The 15166-nt window shown below is 36.4% G+C and overlaps 2 protein-coding genes across 2 annotated transcripts; one reads left to right on the plus strand and one right to left on the minus strand.

The window, feature by feature from the left end:
* Positions 1 to 3750: 3750 nt before the first annotated feature.
* LOC108907425 lies at positions 3751 to 6906 on the minus strand. Its single transcript, XM_018711092.1, has one exon. The coding sequence runs from the start codon at positions 6904 to 6906 to the stop codon at positions 3751 to 3753; it is 3156 nt and encodes a 1051-aa protein (XP_018566608.1).
* Positions 6907 to 13436: 6530 nt separating this feature from the next.
* On the plus strand, positions 13437 to 15095 carry LOC108907414 (coiled-coil domain-containing protein 1). The gene is made up of 3 exons (XM_018711081.1): positions 13437 to 13512; positions 13594 to 13860; positions 13942 to 15095. The coding sequence occupies exons 1-3, from the start codon at positions 13437 to 13439 to the stop codon at positions 15000 to 15002; spliced, it is 1404 nt and encodes a 467-aa protein (XP_018566597.1). The 3' UTR covers positions 15003 to 15095.
* Positions 15096 to 15166: the final 71 nt, after the last annotated feature.

A 15166-nucleotide genomic window follows, 5' to 3' on the forward strand; every position in this document is an offset into this window, starting at 1 on the left:
ATTTGGGATCCTTTTTGTATTATTGATGATAGTACCAGAGCTATAGACTAATCCATTTCAAGTGAGAAGTCCTGTGTATTGTTTTATACCTATTTGTATTAAAAAAATAAAATGCAATACCTAATTGCGGTATGCTTTAAAATCCGGGAAAAACTTTTCGAAATACGTATATTGATTTTTTTGATTAAAAAAATTATTTGGTTAGGTAGGAATATCACCATCGCTCGTTATATGGCGGTTCTATTGTAATGCAGACGAATAAAATGTAGCTTATTCCAACTAGTGTAATCGAACAGATGCATATATTAAAAAACTTTAGTTTGAGGGTTTGTGTGGTCAGTAGGGTCGAAAAAGAGGGAGTTGTGAAAGCAGCTGTTTACAGAATTTAGGAAACGGGGACCGAGCTATTGTGGCAATGGCAGAAAAAATTGTAAAGAAATCAGAAGCGATTTGCATGATTGGGAGAATATGAATTTATATCGTTTAAAATAATTCTTTGTGATGTGTGGCACGCGCTTTCAGTAATTTGAATACTAACAAGCGTGCAGAGAAACATCTGCATTTTTGTACTATAATGTAAAACATAGATATATTTCATAGCACCCAGGCTCTTATAATATGAAATAGCAGGTCATTTGCAATTACTGAAGGCACACAGCTTTAGTATTATAACTAGTAATTAGCAAAGTCAGTTTTGTACTATACAACAATTCAAATAATATGTTTTCCTGATGACATTCGATCGAATTCATAACTAACAACGAATACTTAATATGGCAGTCACTATAAATGGGGCTTTTCCAATTTTAACACCAGAAAGAAAAAACTGTGAATCTTGAAGATGTCACATTGTATATGGTAGCAAGTAAAATATTATATTTTCTTTTAAATTTGAATATTTCGGCTCTTTTAAAAAGGTTATAAATAAATTTCATTAATATAGGAGATAGGAAAGGAAATTTTTATATTACGTTTTTGAACCAAAATTACTTCACCAGCCACTGTAGATACTGTTGTAAATTTAGCCACCAGATCAACATATTGTCACTTTAAAAACTGTATATTATTGATACGGCAATAAATTATAATTTGTGGTTTTCGAAATCGTGATATACTTAAACTCTGGTTTCCCTAAAATGCGGAAAAGTCCCATTCTTGACAGAACTAGTGACAGACTTTTATTTCACATTAACTGTAGCCAAAGCTCTGGTTGATTAAATTCTGGGCTATACTCTACTTAACTCGATAAAAAGAAATTATTACGTAAAAACTGAACTATTGATCTGATGTAATACGTGATCCTTATTGTCACAGCCTCCTCATTTTTCGACCTGAGTTTTAATTCTTCGCGATATGCAAAACCTCACCTGAATTTAATCAAACTGCTAAAGGACCTCGCACACCTTCCTAAGAATACGCGGAAAAATGTGCGACAATCCCACGAGGCATTTGGTCGCGTTACTGTGCAAAAAGTGACTAACCCAATACAAATAACGGAAATATGAGTCCCTGAGTTTTAGTTGCGTTTAAATGACAACATACGAACAGGTTTAACAAAACTGTGACAGTTAAAAGGGATCGCAATCGACAAAATCCTTTGTAAGATTCGTACGTTTCCAGATTTAGTGGTAATGAATCTACGTGACAATGTTTTTGTCACAATGGTTTTATTTTATGAATTCTGTCATTTGTTGTCCCTTGTGTCACCCAGGTACCTACAAAGCGATCTAGCTATAAAACAAATAGTACTTTTGTGTCGATTGAAATTTTTAAATTAAATAAAATGTATTGTTTAGTTCGTAACAGCAGTTCTTGAAATTCACGTTTATAAATACAGGGTCTTTCAAATAAATAAAACTGGAGGATGAGTTCTTTTTGGAAAAGTAGTTTTGAGTATTTCGTATAACGTTTTCCGAGGTATAGATGTTAAAACAGTTACTTTGACGAGAGTTTTTCTTAACTATTTTTAAATCGGCTAAAGATACACTCGTCGAAATATGTATAACACTGTGCATTTCATTTTATTTCCAGTAGCTTTGCAAATCTCCCCTCTCCAAAAAAAAAAAAAAAGGAATAGTAGTTGGATATCGATAGAATGTCCATTTTGCAAGGAAAATTGAGGTAAAGCTCTTTGCTCACAAAAAGCCGGAGAAGTAATTTTAAAATAATGACGTGAAAAAGCATGTTACTATGGATTCTGCATAATTCGAGAACACAAATTTTAACTGTCACACAATATCAAAACTTTATTAATTTTTATGATGATGTCGTAGTAAGTATAAACTATTCACATCCTCGCCACCGCCATTGGGAATAAAACGGTTTGCACGTTTTTCTTAAAGCTCTGTATACACCCTCACGTATATTGTCAAGTATTGTACATCGCGCAATAAGTTGTACCTAATTATGAAAAGTGTAGCATAAATAAACTTAAGACCGAGATAATGAAACACATGCACTAATCAGTAATGAGAAGACAAAAAGCAGCACTAATTTGCAGCAAGAAAAGGAAAAAACGTTTTGGACAAACGATAAATTAAATGAATTACAAGAAACTGCCCAAAAAACAAAATATTTTCGATCAATGTTCAATCCCGATTTTTAGCTTGCGGTGTTTATAAAGCACAATATATTCATAAGTATTTTGAGACACGTTGATATTTATTCATTTAAAGATGATAAAGTGACAACTTTAACACCCTGTATCTCGGAAACGCAACGTTAATAAGAAAAACGTTAAATGAACTACCCCAATTATTTTTCTTTGAGGAACTCACCTCCTAGATTTTTTTGAAATATAAACCCAGTGTCAGTTTAAGCAGATTTATTTTTTACTTGACAATAAAATATGGCCTCCGAATTAATTTGTTTCATAGCCCGAGTCACAGAATGAAAATGATCGTATTACGGTGGTTTAGTTATGAAAACGACGGTTGTAAGAAATAAAGTTGGACACTCCGTACGGTGCCTGAGAAAGGCAACGCTTCTGAGGAGTGTGGCGAACGGTTATAGAAAGAACATGAGCCGAGTGCGTCGCCGCCGCCGCCGCCGCCATGTTTAATAATACGTCGAAATAATAATGAAAAAGAGAGGCGACAGCCGGTAACTGGATTTTGGTTCAGGCTGGTTGCCAGTTGCCGTCCTTTCGTGTCGCAATGGAACCGAAAGTGACTTTGTGGCAAGTGTGTAAGGAAGGACAAGACCTTTTTTATGATATATCCTTATCCTATTCCTATTACTACTAGTCAGGAACTCGAGAAAGGAAAGCGATCCGGTCGGGTGGTCCGGAGGCGCGTGAGGCTGATTGTACTGTTTCAGCTAACCCTGAGTTGCATGGACTGGGTACGCGGAACATGTTAACTGACTGTTGAGCAAGCTACATCTAACAACTGAATACGTACATACTTGTGAACTATATTATTATATCGAGATATAAAATAGGAACTTCTTTAAACATCACCTAAAGCTTTATCGTACAAAACATCAGTATCTCGATATATTAAAGTGAAAATCAACAGACTATATAAAAATTTCACTCAGTCTTTCCGTATTTGCATAAAAATATGTGCTCATATGTTCCTTCTCATAATATATGAGGTATCTTGCAAATGTAGGAATCGCTTATATATCTATATACTTAGGATTATACAATAATTATAATTAAATTAAAAAAATCACAGGTGTCGTGGAATCGCCATCGATTGTTTCTTAAAAAAATATAACACATATGCAAACTACTTGTGGGATTTGTTAGGCCGGGGTCAGTGTGAAAGTAACAGTGATAGGGGCGGGTTGTTTCTGTAGCATCGGTAAGAAAACAACTGAGGGCATTACCCGGCGCTCGGAAGTGGATTCTTCCAGCAGAAAGGCCTGCATTACGTACCCGGGCCCAGCCTTCGAGGGGAACGACGACTCCTCTTGGTCCTCCGGTTGGCTTCCCCCCTGCGGGATGGCGTACGTCGCTGGCCATTGCATCCTCTTCGCCACGTCCTTCAGTGATTGTCCGATCTCCGAAGACAATTCCACTTGTTTGATTTTCATCGGTGATGGTGATTGTTTCTTGCCCTTCATTCTCACTTGCTCCTGCTCATCATTATCTACATCATCGCACCCCTCCTCTTTGGAAATAGAAGGTAATGATAGAAACGGGTGTTGCGAAAATAGGTGGCGCTGTAGCAACTCTCTTTCCACGAAGCTCTGTGGGCAGACGGGGCATTTGACGGGCAACCCTTCAGTGTTTAAGGAATGCGATCGCTCGTGGACGAACAGCAGCGGCAACAGGGGAGTGGTGAAAGGGCAGTAGGAACATTGATAAATCTTCGAATTTGTGTCGTCAATTCCCAGCAGACTAGATATAACGTTCTGTATCCCCATTCCTACTTTTTGTTGTGTAGCGTCTTGTCCACCGTTAGGAACCTTTAAGCTTGGACTGGTTCCTTCTATCTTAATCGCGGTAGAAGACTTAGGGTGACCCAAGTTCTGTTGTAGCTGGTGTTCCAGTTCCGCCCATTTTTCTGCGCCTGCCTGACCATGGTCGGTCACCAAGTGCGCCTTCAGCCACTTGGTGCTTCTAAATCTCCTGCTACAAATCGAACATACTTCGGTAAAATGCGTAAAGTATCTGTGACTCAAATCTGCTAAATCTGTCGGTTTCAATGCGGGGTCGGTCTCGGTTGGAGCGGTGCTGGGTTGGGGTGGGGGCGGTTCGCCGTCGGATTTGCGAGGGGGAAGGAGGTTGGATCCGTACTCTACGATGCCGTGCGTATTATGTTTGTGGACCCTTAGAAAATATTTACTACAGAGTTCTTTGTTGCATATGTCGCAAACAACCCCCCCGATTTGTGCACCGTTCTCAATCTCAATGCCATGCATCCTTTGCATGTGAGTCTTCATGAAGTATTTGTTACACAATTCTTTATTACAGATCTCGCAGTAGCTACTGGTCGGGGTGACGTTCATGGAGATACGTCTTTCTGGGATATGTCCACTGGAAAGTGATAATCTGTTTGTTGTCTTATCTCCCGCGTTGTAGCCGTTGTAATCGTCCTTGGTTATTTCAACCCCAGCCGCGCTGTTAGAATGAAATTCCAGTACGTGTTTCGCCATTTCATCGGCGTTTTGTACGTCCTTGCCGCAAATATCGCACATCGTGTTGTTGTTTGTGTTGCTCTCGGGCTCCCCAGACTTCTCCACGTCACTTTCTTCTAGAAGCATGCCGTGTTCCGTCATCATGTGTGCGTGTAAATAAAATCTGTTTTCGAACTCCTTGTTACAAATGCTGCAGTTTGTGGAGACTTTACTAACATCTAAATCGTTCAGTTGTAGGATCATGGTTTGTAGTTTCTGTAAGTCTTCGCTAATAGCCTCAGCGTTTAAGCATTTTTCTGGCGCTCTAAACATGTCCGGTATCTTCTTCACGTCCCCCGAGGCTTCTGATTGTTCTTGGTCTTTGGAATAAATCCGTCCGTGGACACTTACGTTATGCAACTGAGCCAAACTGGCATTTTGGAATTTTATACCACAAGTATCACAACTAATATTACTGGGTGAGGTAGTTTTGCGGTCAGAACTCGATTGTTCCGTCATGATGAGGTTAAGGGGGCTGGTCTGGACATTGTTAGACAAAGGGAAAACCACCGAGCTTTCGCTTTTAATATCTTTCTCTTTTTCGTCGGGAATGTAGATTCCGTGTCGTTTCAGTTTGTGGGTCCTGAGGAAGTACTTGTTGCAATACTCCTTGCAACAAATTTCGCAAAAGGCTTTGGGATTCATCACTCCGAATCGCCTCAATCGGAATGATAAGTCCAGCTCGCGGCTTTGCTGATCCGGCGAGAGTTTGTTCGATGTATCATGAAACATCCCGTCTGGATCGTTTTTTATTGAGGTAGATTCGGTTTGTGTATTACTAGGGCTAAGGTATTCTTCGGCAGGCTGATCATCGGGAAATTTCGTATCACTTTCGCTAGAAGATGACAGTCCGTTCGTATTCGCCACGTTGTCGTGCGTCTCGCCTTCGGATATAGCTCCAATTTGTTTGGTAAAGGGGTTAGAAAATATATTACTAAAAGGGTTGATTACGTTCACTGGGGTTTTGGGTTCGCTTTTCATCGCAGTTGATTCTACAGTTGGCACGGAGTTAGGGAGTTTGGAGTTACCAGCAAGGGATGTTACTGCCACTGGGTTTTGCATTTGCAGCTGTTCCGATGTGGGGGTATCCGTGTAGATACCGTGTTTGTTAGCTTTGTGTGTCTTAAGGAAATACTTGTTGCAGAACTCTTTGTTGCAAAGGTCGCAGTACGCGTCTGGGTTGAATATTCTAATGGGCTTCATGGGTAGGTTTTCCGCGGATTGGGCAAATTGCGGCAGGGCCATGAACATGGGATTGGCTGGATTGAAGGACAGGCTGGGTATGGTTGAACTGAGCCAATCTTTGCTGGGGATATCGTTCATCCACTGCATGTCGGGCCTGGTCATGGTCATTCCCAAAGATGTTTCGGAATGCTCCAGAAACGGTACGGAGGAAGGCGTGGTGGAGTGCTCTTCCGGTTCCTTCTTGCACTCCAGCGGGGGGTGCTCGCATAGTATGTGGTTTTGGAGCTGCTCAGAATGGTCGAAACAAAGCTGACAAATCGGGCAACGCAGATTGGGCTCGGGAGAAGGCACGGCAGGCTTACCTTCTATTGAGTTTGTTGCTGACTCAGCTTCGGTGGTGGATATTCGGATTGGAGTTGACTGCTTGCGACGCTTCTTGCAGGACTCGCTGGACGTGATGCTCAGCGAACGTTTCACCTTGCGTGCGGCGTCAAAATCGGCTTTGCTGTTTGATATTTCTTCCGTCACCGATGAGGATGAGGAGTATCCTCCGTGTATGGTACCAGAGCTTGAGGGTATTGTGACGGAGGTCATCGTGCTCTCTTGTAGGCCACATGCAATAATCGTATAGGCCCCTACGCAAACAGAGAACATAATTACTCGAATACATCTGCTACAGATTTAAATTTAAATTATTTTGATTATTAATTACGCCAGCTCATGATATAAAACTCAAAAATTATTCGGTTGGATGATATATTAGACTACGAAATATTTTCTTATCGCTGATAACACTGATAGGGTAGATAATATTGAAACACCTGGTGGTGCATGATTTTATAGGTGCTTCAGTTTTCAGGCAGAGTAAAATTTTAATTTATTTTTAGTCGCCGAAAGCCATTTGCAATGCAAAAAACACATAATATTAGTCTCTTTTAAATCTTTAACTAACTCATTTTGTATCTGACGTTCCTGTATATCTTTTACGTCGTATTTTTTATATAAGCAAATTATAACGAAAAAATAGAGTAGTAAGGAACCAATTGTTACTTTTGACATACGTATGTCATGCCTTTTAAATAAAATATTTTGTTTGATGCCTTTCAATTGATACACATCACCCCGCTGGATAATACAGATGGGGAAAATAAATATGTTGTATAAAGGTCTTTTTGTGAAGGAAATCATGGTTGTTTACAGGTGCTTATTTCTATCGCATTCCTTAATTGTTTGACACCTTGCCACACAATGGCAACGCTTAAGTTAGTACAATTTGCAACGCTACCCACTCCTATTCATTGTTAATTTTATAACAAGTATCTCTTATTAGTTACATTAAATTTCACGAGTTGTAAGTATTTTTTAAATACTTACTTGCAAGTTCATGCAGTAAAAATTGCTTTATTCTATTCACTAAATATTATTATTGTTTTGAAAATTAATTTTTATTACTATTATTTTCGATTAAGTTCTGTTCTCTGGTCGAGTAGTATTGTCTTGATGATGGAATCATTAAATATTTGTGCGCATAGAGAGTAAATATCGTAAAGAAGTATGAATCATGCTATGTTTCCCTCATTTCGAAATCTCCCTCTGCATTTTGGGAGTTTCTAAGAGAAATGCAGAATGCCGGGCGAGGGCGACCAGTAATAGAAACCTTTATTAACACCCGCATTAATACAATTTTTATTGCATTTTAGAAAAATCAATAGCAAGTTTAGCTCCGTAAACGCCAATCTTCCACAAAACGTGATTTAACCATTTATTTGTTGCGAATGTTTGCGGTATATTAAATTTATAAAAAAGAAAAGACAGACTTGGTCCTTGATGAAAACTGTGTAATGATTTGATTAAAGTATATTGCAATAAACAGTTTCTGGAATCTCAGTTATATTTACGGTTGTTTTACTTTATTATTTCTTTTGCTTTGTCTGAGAACACAATATTTGAGATAAGAACATATACAAGGTATTACTTGGGTGTAAAAGCCATTAAGGATATCGAGATAAATCTTAGAGATAGATCATTTTTGGGGACTGATTTTACGAAATTTGTATTAGCGATGTTTTTTTAACGCGAAACTTAATATCACCGCTTTATCCACTCTCCTTGGAATGGCCTACTGCTTTTTTCAATTAAATAATAAATTTCAAAGAAAAACTAAATCGTTCGTAGAAATGGAATAATTAATAATAGACAGTTTTACGCTGTATAAGAATTAAATTACTAATTAAACAATTACCGTAATTAACAATTAAAAAATAATAATTTTGAAATTATTGAAAAAAATTAAATTATACCAGGAATTGTTGTTTTTAAGGTCAAGAAAAAATATTAGTGTTCCAAAATGAGTATTATTTAGTTGTTGGGAATGAGAAAAATTTTTTTTAAAAAATTAAAAAACCGCTAATTTAACTCGTGTATATTTTACATACCTATATAGCATTTAAATATATTATATGTGACTGTTTTCCTCTAAAAAAAATGTTTCTTATATTTGTAACAGATAATTATACGAAAGAAAAGAAACAAAAACAAATATATAAAAAAAACAAAAAAAAAATATATTTTTATCTTTTTGAAATTTTTTTGTTTTTGTATTTGTTTTTAATAAAGTTGTCTCTTAAATAAAAATGGTTATAGAATAATGTTCAGAAAAAATAAGAGGCTCATAAAAAAATACCTTTTTCGTGTAAAATCCTAGGTGTAAGCACTGCCAGCAATAAACTACCACCACATAATAAATACAAATAAGACACGTGCTCGAGGTTTGAGCTCCAACACAGTGGTGAGCTAGGGAATCTAATACACGGCGATAGCAACCTATCAACCCCCACCTCAGAACTACCCCTACTCCCCCAGGAATTATATCTATATTTTTCGTAAACAGATCTAAACCACCTTACATGTGACTGCTTTGTCCTGTGTGGTCACCTTCAATCAATATTACGCGAAATCTCGGTAGCGACAGCTTTACTTTGAAGAATTTTCAGCATAGAAACAAATATCCATTCCAAACGAAATCTGTTCAATCCTAGACTATTTTTTTCCTGGATTAAATTTTCTTTTTTCCTGACATGAATCGAAGTAGTTTAAAAAAAAAAGCTAAAACCAATTTGCGAATGGTAAACATTTTTATATATTTTGACAAATTTAATCCCGAGCTAAAATTAAAGTTCTCTATAGACCGGCCTCCGGCCTTGTTATGAATACGTTACTTAATTAGAATTTATTTTTAACATTTGTCATATACATCATTCAATTTTTTTTCAGTAAGAAATATGAAATAATTTTCTCATAAATAGAAAATAAGTCTAATGAACTGAAATTGTCGTCTACTCAATTAGATATCTCATTTATGTCTGCCTCGCAAGAATATTAGTTGTCTCATTACAAAATGTTTATTTGAAAAAAATGTCCTTCAGACATTTTATGGAATAAATACCAGAAAAAACTGGATATCCGAAGCTTACTCCGAAACCCTTAAAAATAAAACAATAAGTTTAAATGCAGAGCACCGAAACAGTAATTTGTAAAAATAACAAAAGGTTTCATGAAAATTGTTTCAGGCTGTTCTGAACTTGTTACTAGAGAAAATTATCGACTTTTTCCATATACTTAACCAATTTCTAAGTTGAACTTGTTCACGGTTGCTCATGTTTCTAAAGTTTTTAAAAATAAAACAAAAGACAAGATAGGTATATTTCTTAATAATATTCTTGAATTCAGCATATGGTATGTTTTAGTTCGGTGGAATATAAAGCTCAGTTAAACATTGAAAATATATTTGCACCGGTTTGGAATTATAAATTTAATGTATATTAGTAAATCGCGAAAAAACGGCGTTCTTTAAAGCGGATATAGGTATTTCCTTTGTGTGTGAAAACATTTTCAGTGGTTTAAATGGGCAAATTTTCAGATGACAAAAATAATCATTTATCTTTTATCTGCGGCATTGTATTGATTTGTTATTAATTTTATCTCTAATCAGTATAAATAATTTAATATTTAAATAAATTTCAACGTGAAAGCAGTAAATAAGATAATAGAAAAGCGCGCACATTAGGTATTGATTTTATTTTGAGTAATATTTAATAAAAGCGATAGATATAATTTGTAATAAAACCACCTGTATTTACATTTGGAAATGCGGTGGGGCAAGCCCGCAGGCACGCACAAATTTAAAATAAAAACCCGACAAACTAAATTACAGATTTTAGGAAGAAGGGGAAATATTGATCACGAGATAAGGCAACATAGCTATCAGAAAACATAATGATGAATGGAAAACATAACGGACAGCACAAATGAGAAAGTGGGGTGAGTGTGTATGTGTATGTATGCGTTGCTTTAGATGCGTGTCCGTGTATACAGCGTGGCCAACGATCAATAATGCTCCCACACTCTTCTAAGACCACTGGTCAGAAAATGCCCAGTCGCGCAACTTTCATTTTAAGGCATATCTGACAGACACGCCTAAACCAAAAAAAATATTTTAACAAATCTCACCGTCGAATATCGATAGATAACCCCAAACCTTCACCAAACCGTCTATATGTCCCTATTCCGTCTTACTCGCATTATCATATGCAATATTTCTTAAACCATTAGGAACTGGACATTTCGAGCATACCTAGACATAAGACATGAGCACCTCTAACTATCATTGTCCCAGCCTTTTAGCAATAACGCAAAATATTTGCAAGGCACTTTCTATCGTGCCAAAACCATTTTGTTTATTGTTGTTTAAATACATTTCTAATACCTGTCTCTATATTTGATATGTTCGGACAGTGGAATATGTAATGAAGCGAGAATCGAGGTTGTCGGAATTTTTTACCCTGGCAGGTTGTTTATAGTAACAGCACGTGCTTTGCAAGGGCCATACATTTAATTTGAATTTAAATCTGACGTGCCCCTGCTTCAAAAATTGCGCCAACTACATGCTGAAGGTAAAGCTGTGGAATATCTGTATTAACAAAAATAGAAGCATTATTTAGCCTCTATCGATTATTTCTTCTGGTTATATGTCCTTTCAATGAACCGTCAATTGAGAGAACGACCAATAATCATCATTTAATTATATTAGGAGATGTTTAATTTTTTTTTATTGTGGTTCAATTTGGCAAAGGTCTGATTAACCTCAACTTCTGCAAGGAAGGAGGCGGTGAGGGTTTTATTAAAAAATCCGAATCTGCTAGGTGCGGATTCGGGTAGGGAATAAAAAACATATAACGTTTGCAATGAATGTGTACTTACCAAAGACCAACAGCCGAATTTACAAAATTGTCATAGCGGGCACCTATACGACACTAACGCGCTGTACCTACTGATAATTTAAGGGACAGCGTCGGATTTGGACGGCGGTGCGCAACTCCATCAAATTTAGATGACAAAAAGCCATTATTTGTTAAATAAATGCGATGATTTTGCGATTCCCGGTTCTGGGGTATTTGTTGTCCAAGCGAATCTACGAAAAAACAAATTTTAAAACCGTAAGGGCACAGAATTACCGCTGAACCTCTTTTTTCGGTTTTTACCTCGCGGCTTAAAAAATACAATCCGTGATACTCAACTGAAAATATCATTGTAAATGTGAATATACCTACACATATATTCTCCATACACCTTTTGAAAGATGGAAAATAATATTTTACAATCACTTCTCTTGAAACTGTATAGGATGCATTAAAAAATATGTAGGCAAGGTAATAATAAAAACTGTAAGGAAATAGGTAACTCTTTATTTTCACAGTGACCTAGGCATATCTTGAAACTAAATATAATTTGAAAAACTTTCTCCAACCGTTTCATGCTGAGGTATATTTTATATTTTCTCTGTATTAATTTTCGGTATAAGTCTAAGATATAATCTAGGCCAGTCATCAAAGTTAAAACTATTACTTTATCCAAAGCACTTTTAAATACGTTTTTTCAAAATGTACGTCAAACAGGAACTAGCTTTTTTATTTTTGTATATTTTCTGTGTATAAAAATGTTCACTCTATTTATTTAATTAATTCGCCGGAATAAATTCGTTCACCAGCGGCGGCGAATGTCGCCAATATCAACGAAAACTAAAAGAGGTCAAAGCCTACTTGTTTCGAATTATGTGGCAGTATAATAAAATAATTGTTTTCCTTTCTAAACATTTAAAATTTTACCAAGGCGAAATATCAGAAATAATATAAATCGATTTACCTCACCTCCTAAACATACGTCACTGATTCGACAAAAAGTGCTTTCTACGGATGTAAAAGAGTACACCGGATGAACACGAATGACCTACCTATGTGACCGACATTCTAGCCCCCCTTTCCGCCGAAGAATAGCTCGAAGATTCTGAAGAACCAGTCAACAGACTTAAACAAACAGTCCTCAAGTAAGTGCATAGTGTGAAATTAAGACTACTCGGAATATATTAATTAATTATTGAATATCGGTACAGGTAAGCTGAATTAACTCGTATTTTTGTATTTAGTTTTTATATAATGAGTTTATATGTTTATAGTTTGCTATTTAAATTAAGCCAATTAGTATTCCCATGCCATTATATTTTTTATTTAAAAATGAATCTTTATTTATTTCTTTAAAATGTAGAAATTTAATAAGAATTGTTTAAAAAAATACAGTTCGGGGCTTTACAAGCACCCGGAAACGAAACGTATTCATTGCTTTTATTTTAAAAAAAACGCCTAAAATTTATGTTCTTTTATTAGAAATAGGATGGTGAAGGTACCTAGTCATTAAAACTTAAAACTTTTAATAGATTTTTTTATACACAAATTCCTTTATTTTCTGGGTTATTTCAGGCAGTTATTTTTATTTGGCTACAATACACTTTATACCCGCTAATTTTGGAAAGGATAATTTTTATGGCAAGGCTTTTCCAAAGCAATATGAGGGTAAACACGTTTTCAAAGTTTTCCTTTGCTGTAATAACAATACTTTGCGTTACTGTAATTTGTTCTAATTTTCATTGAATATAGTTTATCACGAAAATAGCGAACTGTAAATGCAGCGGTAATAATAATATATTAATAATCACATAACTATTTCTCCTTGATGGTCAATTAGCGGCAAAAGTAATTTTTTTTAATTTTTTTAGGTGCATTTTAAGGAAGATGAAATTATCGTTTATTTTCGAGCTCTTGTTGATATTCGTTTTAATTGCTTTTGCAGCTTCTGCCGCAGTTATAGGTGAGTGAATTCCGAATTTAACTTTTAAAACTTAAAAATTAGTTCATGTTTCAAAAGGAACTATATAATTTAAAATTTTAGAATCATCCAGTCACCGTAGAAGATCTCGTAAAACTTCGGTAAAGAAGCATAATAAAGTCGGCTACAAAAGACAAGATTCTGCAACCAATTCAGTAAATAGGTTTTGTAGTTGCAGTGCACAAACATGCAACTGTTGCAGAGACTTCAATATACCTGTAGTACCCCTTAAAGGTCCTGGTTGTGCATCGCTTCAGTACTTGAAAGGGGACAAACTCGCCATTTCTATGCGTTTCGGTGATAGAGTTCTCACCAACACCACTATATCAGGTCAGTATCTTAATTTAACGAGCATAACAAACCTTTTTTTTAGCTGAATTTGAAAACACGTTCATAAAAAAAATTTTTCAGGAAGGAAACCGCAACCTGTGTGTATGCCTTTACCTGGAGGCGTCTCAAAATTCTGTGGCCGCGTCTATAATATCGGACGTAAGGATAATGAGTTCAATGCCTGTTTGGGACTTGAACTGAGAGCATTAAACGAAGTTGAAGCCGCTCTGCGAGTCTCGTGCTTCCGTTTTGGCCCAAAAGGCCTTAGGGTGGAACCACCCCAACCACTACCCGTTTTAGAAGAAGATGACGATGATAATGACGATGACGACGACGACGACGACGATGATGACGATGACGATGACGACTTCGACTATGACGATACAGATTCAGATTATGAGTCTTTTAGCGTGTTGGACGATGATTTTATTGGAGGGTATTTCCAAGATGACGACTCTGAGCCCAGCAGTGACAAGAAAAAAGTCACCACCACCACCAAAACGCCATTGAGGAGGGTAACAAGGAAACCCGTCGTCAAGCAACAAAAGAAACCACTAAGGAAAGTGACGCCTAAGCCTGTGAAAGCTACCACTACACTGAAAAACAAGTTGATTAAAAACAGTTCAAGTAGTACAGAAATGCCGTCAACTGAGGCAATGCCTGTGGCTGCGGCGATTAATGAAGTAATGCCCTCAAATTCTAGCATTGTAGAAGCCGTGAAAGACAGCGAAATGGGTGGATATGCGACAGTCTCTTCGGAAAATGACGTCACGGAAAGTTCTTCGCAGTCTACTATCAAACTTGAAACCACTACCATCTTACAAACCACAACAAGTTCTAATACTAAAGACGAAGACGATGACGACGATGATGACGACGACTCAGATGAAAGTAGTGAAGAAGATGAAGATGATGAGGATGATCCCATTGCAGATGCTGTTGGGGATGCTTTAGATGACGATGAGTCGACTGAGAAATCGAAAAAACCAGTTGTGAAGACTACAAATGAGCAGCATAAAGAAGAATCCAAGGAAGTGTTGGATGATATCATGGATAGTGTAGTTGATACCATTACTGGAGAGGAAAGTAGGACACTAGTTAAAGATGCAGAAAGTAAAACCAATACACGGCAACATAGATAGATTTTAGATGACAATTTTTTTTTGCTAACTTGATCCTATTACTCCAATTACGGTGGAAATCATTATTTTTGTATTTTTTTTTTAATTATTTTCTCAAGGCATCAAGTTAGCCTTGTAAAAACCAGTTAATGTTTATATTTACTTTATTTATTTATTTTTATTTA

This window comes from Anoplophora glabripennis, unplaced genomic scaffold, assembly GCF_000390285.2.
Source record: "Anoplophora glabripennis isolate ALB-LARVAE unplaced genomic scaffold, Agla_2.0 scaffold5, whole genome shotgun sequence".
Taxonomy (NCBI): Eukaryota; Metazoa; Arthropoda; class Insecta; order Coleoptera; family Cerambycidae; genus Anoplophora; species Anoplophora glabripennis.

Excerpts from the sequence above, each read along its gene's own strand:
- LOC108907425 (XM_018711092.1), bottom strand. The coding sequence starts at position 6,906 with ATGACCTCCGTCACAATACCCTCAAGCTCTGGTACCATACACGGAGGA.
- LOC108907414 (XM_018711081.1), top strand. The coding sequence starts at position 13,437 with ATGAAATTATCGTTTATTTTCGAGCTCTTGTTGATATTCGTTTTAATT. Across the intron at positions 13,513-13,593 it reads AGCTTCTGCCGCAGTTATAG|AATCATCCAGTCACCGTAGA; the intron begins GTGAGTGAATTC and ends TTAAAATTTTAG. Across the intron at positions 13,861-13,941 it reads CACCAACACCACTATATCAG|GAAGGAAACCGCAACCTGTG; the intron begins GTCAGTATCTTA and ends AAAATTTTTCAG.